Below are 5,677 nucleotides of genomic sequence, written 5' to 3'. Positions count from 1 at the left end.
GCAGCTGAGTGATCTGAGTCCTCACACAGGTGCACAGTGTAGCTCTGAATCCTTTCAGACCTGCAGCCCAAGTGGAATGGGAGGGAAGGACCACTCAAGACACCAGAAGTGGATGATCAAGTTTTCTTTATTGTGTGGAACAAAATTAACATCAAAAAACCTGCCCCCCCATTCCCAACCCCAGTGTCCAGGTGTCAGCCCATGCTCAGTACCTGAGCACAGAGGGAGCTGGCAGCCACCAGTGCTGTGCTCTGAAGAGGGCTCAGCCACCTCCCTGCTCCACAGAATTTAATCCTCCATGTCCAGTTTAATGCTCCCCCGAATAGGGAAATTGCCTAGGTCTCCCTTTCTCCTTGGGGGATGAGTCACACTGGGCTTGGATGCAAGAATTTTACTGGTTTGGATCTATACACTGTGTACACAAAACTACTGACACTAAATTCAGTGTTTTCTCCATCCATCTCCAGTGCGTCATCCCTTCAGAGAATTCAAGAATTCACCTGAATTCCAAGCTTCTTGTATTTCAACACTGTTTACAACTCCTGTCCTACTTTAAGGGATAGCAGCAAGGAAAGGGGTTGGGAAACTGCCACAGGTGGGGAAAAGAGCAAAAAAGAGTGTAAGTTGGGTGGCTGAACACACCAAGGCCTAGAGGGAACTAGGAGAAATAATTCCTGGTACAAACCAGCACCAACCACATCAGTAACCTCAGCTCTGAGACACTTTTCCTGCAGTTCCAGCCACTCTAAAGACTACTATTAACTAGGGTTAATTCCCCTCCAAGGAATTAACCAACCCCTAATAACAATCTGTACAAACCCCAATGCATTTGTCACATCAATGCATCCATTTGCTGTGGACTGTGGAACATTCTGTGGTCTGAGACTGCAGGAGGTGCCAGCAGGAAAAGGAGTGAACACTCCTGTGACACAAGGAAGCCACCACCGCTCTTTGGAGTAACAAAATTCCTTGAGGGAACAGCAACAAAGAATGACGTAGCACGAACCATGAAACCTCTCTGAACTGTGTTTGCAATTACAACTTGTTGAAGGTGAAAAGTGTTCCCATTTTATTTTGATACAACAAAAAGTGAAATGCCGGGTTTATGGCCACAATGTTTCCATGTGCGCAAGGGGGAGAGGTGGATCCAAGTGGCCCTAAACCGGAGTGTGATGGGAATTTGGCCCAGCTCCTAAAGCACAAAGGGGGAACAGAACATTCACAGCTTGGTTTGGGGTTTCCCTGTGCAGAGCAAGCCCTTGGCCAGAGCCCTGAGCCAAGGAAATGCAGGTAGAACGTGTTCACTAGTGCTTCACCTGGCCTGCTCACACTGTGTACTGGGGTCCCAGGGATGAGCCAGACTGTCCAAGGCAGCTGGGAAAGGAAATGGGATTTCAAGTGCAGCCAGATGTGAGGAATACCAATGCTCCAGCTGGTTTTCAGGGAGCCTTTGCTCAGCAGCAGCACATGCCCAACAGCACATGTGTGAGGGCAAGAACATTCCCAACTTACACGTGCAAACACAGCTCTGGTTTGGGCAGGGGCTCCCTGAGCCCCGAGACTGCTCCAGCACACACTGGGGCTGCTCCATTGACATTCCCAATGCAGTTCTCCACAACACAATTGGATTTTGGTACAGGGAAGGCTCAGACTGTTGTTTTAGTCACGAGAGACTCTAAACACCAAGAAGCTGCTTCCCTCCAACCTCCAAAGCACGCGAGCAAGTGTCCTCACGTTCCCCTTGAACAACTCCAGAAACACCATCAGCTACAACCATTGTCACCCCTCTGCCACCCATTCCCTACAAGGGGCTGCTGGAATACTGCTGGATGAGCTGCTGGTGGCAGGGATTGCAGACACGCTCAGGGTTGATGCTGGATGGGAGGGGCAGCTCGTGTGCTGAACAGGCTTCACAGAAGGTGCCCCCACAGTTCTTGCAGATGTTCTGGGATGCAGGAAAAGCACAGAAATCAAGGAGAGGTTCAGGACTTGGCAGATCAACTCAGGGAAAAACAAACTGAGCTAAAAAGGGAAGAAGCTGCTCAGGGGCAGGAAAAACAAACCACTGAACAGGGCATAGGGGAACCCTGGAGCCACCAGTATTTAACAAGGTTATGTTAAGGGCAGCAGGGCCTGCAAGGGCTCATTTCTTTGTCCAAGTCACCAGCAGGAATCTGTGATTCCAAAACAAAAACCAGAAGGAAGGCAGTCACCAGGTGTGGGCCATGTCAATACTAAGTTACCTTTCTTTGGTTCCGGCTGCTCTCCTCCTGGCAGAGCTGGCACATCTCTGAGTGTCCAGGGCCCAACAGCTGCTCCTAAACACCAAGGCAAAACCAACACCCCCTGTGAGAAAGCTCTGCAGCAACAAGGGGGGGAACTAAGCATCTTTTGCACTGTAAACAAGAGCTGACAGGCAGGAATTCCCAGTGAACAGGACAACACAAGTGTTGTAACATCCCAGTGACAGTCTGGGGTCTGGCTGTGCTTTGCCAGGCACCCAGGGGGAATCAGGAATGGATTTTAGTTCATTGGATATACAGGAACAAAACCAAGAAGGGGTATCACTCACCTGTTCTTCCTGCTTGCTGCTTGGTGACCTAGAAGGGAACAACAGTGTCACTTGGAACAGGGCTTCCATCACCACAGCTTTTAAATAAAGTATCTGGGCTACCAGGGAATTGCCTTACCCGGTTTTTAAAACCCTCCCCTCATACGGACTTTTGAGTAGCACTCCTGTCTAAATGGGAAGAACAGGCAAAAAACCTGCAGAATGCCTTCAGGAGAGCCGAGGAGAGGGAGCATGAACATGGAAAAGACTGTTTAGGTGGTACCAACACAGTTTGAAACTGGCTTTAAACTCAGGCCTGCAGAAGGTTTGATGCCTACACATGCTGTGAACAGGCAGCTAAAGCACCGTGAGGCCTTGCAGGTAAATCATCAGCCTGACCCTCACCTGCTAAAACATTCCAGGTGAAACAGAGCTAAAAAGCATCTTGGGCACAGACAGTTTTCAGTATCTGGCAAAGCAGACTGGAACTGAGCTTATGCTGTTTTTAAGATGCTACTTTCCTGATTAGCTTCCCATCGGGACTCATTGGGCTGCACCAGAGCCCTGACATTTAGAGCACTTTCCATGGGCTATTCCACCCCCAAGCCAAGGCCTCAGTACATAGCTGTGTCCAGGGGCTTTGAAAACATCTTTTAACATTTAAAACCAAATACAAGAATCCTCTTCTCTAATATTCAGCTTGGACACAAGCAATCTGAACCACATTTTTACACAGCCATCTTCTTAAAAACCTTATTTAAGTTCTTTCTCCAACAGCTTCTCTTTATTAGCTCTAAACACCACTGATCCTCCAACCAGTCTCCTTTCCCTCACCAAAAATACTTTGGACATGAGTCCCCAAGGTCTTGCACTTGGCTTACCAAAGTTTCTTGAGTCAGAAAAATTAGTAAGCAGCAGATTTCAATAGCAACCAATTCAAAGGTAAATTAGAGACAGATGGAGCCTCTCCCATCTGGAAGTGCTGATGGCAAGCAACAGAACCTCCTCCTTCCCTTTGAGAGCTATGGAAAAGCAGCAGAGGCCTCAACAAAGGTTGGAAATATTTCTTAGAAAGGGACGCTGGACTATTCCAAACTCACCATCAGCACAGTAATCTGAGAAAGGGAACCAGGACTTTGGAAAGAAGGAGACAGAAATGAGGTTTGTTTCCTTCCCTACCTGTGTGGCAGGACACTGTTCTCCTCTCTCAGTGCCTGTTTCAGTTTAGCATTTTCTTCCTGGATTTTGACCTTCCCATCCTGCCAAAAGGAAACATTCATCCATCAGGTACACTAGAGGAAGACTCCAGTTTCACTCCTGCCACGTGCAAGGGGAGACTTGGCATTGCTATTTTGGGATACTGGTCTGCTCCTCCTTGGCACAGAGGAGTATTTGGGCACCCATCTCCCCTGGGAGCAGTTCTCTGTGCTTTCTTTTTGCTGTGAATAAAGAGTAAATTGCACATTTCAGAGATGGGCTCTTAAACTTCACTGGAATTATGTGTAATATTGGTGAAAAAAGTCAGAACTGCATCACTGAAGCATCCCAGGGAGCCCAGTGAAGGCAGCTCAAGTGTGGCAGTACAAGACAACTGTGGAAATCATCAGTTACTGCACAGTTCACATCATTACAACTGTAACTGCCTGCTCAGTGTGTGTAAAAACCCTTACAAAGCTCCTTGGGTCATGGCACATGAACACCACCTATTTATTGCCTGAGAAAGCTCACGAAAAGCAAACAAGCCAAGTGAAACTGTACCTCAAACCTGAGCCAAAAGCCCAAGTCTCATTACCTGTCTTAGCCAGTTCTTTGGCCCTTTTTTGTTTTCTTGGCCACACTGCTGACTGTGGGACCATCTGTCTCTTTCCCGCCTCAGTTCCAGTTCTAGGTGGTTCCTGGAATATTGAGGTGGAATTGTGATTAAAGGATGCTTTGGGGACAGTTGGCACTGAGAGCTGATGAACTGTTTAACCCTCTCTTCACACCCCCGACTCAAGAGCTGAAAACTGCCTCTTGGAATCCCAAGCTGTCTCACAGTGTGTTAAACCACAACACGTCAGGATGGAAAATCTCCAAGTCCTTCATCTGATTCTGGCACAATCTGGCATCCAGCTGATGCAAAACCAGACCCATTTGCCTGTGTCCTCCTAAGCTCACCCACAGACACCCAGGACCAAAGCCACTTGCTGGTTGTCTGAGCAGCCTCTGCAGCTTTGTGAAAAAGGAAACAAAGAGCTGGGCCGGGAGGGGGAGAGGGGACAACCCCCTCCCCGTATCCAGCAATGCCCCCACAGAATTCATCCCTGTGACCTTGCAACAAGCCGCAGACGCGTCACGGCTGCAGGGGGAGATGCTCTTCTATTTTAAGGAAAGAGGATTTGTCTGTGTCCCTGACACTGCTCAAGTGATGACACTGCAGAGGAAAATGGAATGGCTTTCGACAAGGTCTCTCTGTTTGGCTTCCAGCAAAACCAAGAGCAGCTTCACCAGGGAAAAAGTACAAATCACAGCAGTGTGTGTCAGACTGACAACCAGGATCACTTCCCTTGCTCCACACCCTTCAGTGGTTGCTCTAGGCAGAGGTTTCGCTGTTCCATCCCTGCCCATGGTAAGTGTTAGATCCCAAATTAGCACAGAATCACAAGAAGGTTTTGCGTAGGAAGGGACCTTACACATCTCATTCCACCCCATGCCATGGGCAGGGACATCTTCCACTAGACCAGGTTGTTCCAAGCCCTGTCCAACCTGGCCTTGAACACTTACAGGGATGGGGCATCCACAACTATTCCAGCAGCCTATGCCAGTGCCTAAATAATGGGCTTTTTCCAAGGATTTTCCTCCTGGGGGTTACTCCTGTTGGCATCTAGCCTGTCACTTGCCTCACTCCCACTCCACCCCCTGCTTCCCTGTGCCATCACCCTGCCTACTCTCCACTAGACACAGCAAGAACAGCCCAGGAAAGAGGTTGGAAAAGGATCTCTTCACCGCTGTCTGGAGAGCTCTTCCACTTCCAGCTGCAGGCTGTTGATTTTGTCCCCAAACTCCTGCTTGAAGAGCCGGTTGTCCTGCTGGGCCAGCTGCCGTTCCTTCTCTGCCTGTCGCAATCTGGATTTGAGCCACATGAAC

At 48.8% G+C, this 5,677-nt stretch overlaps 1 protein-coding gene across 10 annotated transcripts in view; it reads right to left on the bottom strand.

Annotated features, from left to right (window-relative positions):
* Positions 1-115: 115 nt before the first annotated feature.
* RUFY3 (RUN and FYVE domain containing 3) overlaps positions 116-5,677 on the bottom strand; it is a 32,709-nt gene continuing 27,147 nt past the window's right edge. For 6 of the 10 annotated variants that reach the window (XM_027698475.1, XM_027698476.1, XM_027698471.1 and 3 more), the window contains 6 exons: positions 5,537-5,656; positions 4,344-4,446; positions 3,731-3,810; positions 2,573-2,600; positions 2,244-2,318; positions 116-1,945 (listed from right to left, as the gene is read on the bottom strand). In XM_027698475.1, coding sequence (XP_027554276.1) covers positions 1,802-1,945; positions 2,244-2,318; positions 2,573-2,600; positions 3,731-3,810; positions 4,344-4,446; positions 5,537-5,656 — 550 coding nt within the window. In that variant the 3' untranslated portion in view covers positions 116-1,801. Of the gene's footprint in view, positions 1,946-2,243; positions 2,319-2,572; positions 2,601-3,730; positions 3,811-4,343; positions 4,447-5,430; position 5,677 lie in introns of those variants that run through there. The other 4 variants (XM_027698472.1, XM_027698474.1, XR_003536699.1 and 1 more) reach the window with 3 other exon arrangements.

Source organism: Neopelma chrysocephalum, unplaced genomic scaffold (genome assembly GCF_003984885.1).
Source record: "Neopelma chrysocephalum unplaced genomic scaffold, ASM398488v2 Primary Assembly neopelma1_128, whole genome shotgun sequence".
Taxonomy (NCBI): Eukaryota; Metazoa; Chordata; class Aves; order Passeriformes; family Pipridae; genus Neopelma; species Neopelma chrysocephalum.
This window is presented reverse-complemented; position numbering and strand designations above follow the sequence as displayed.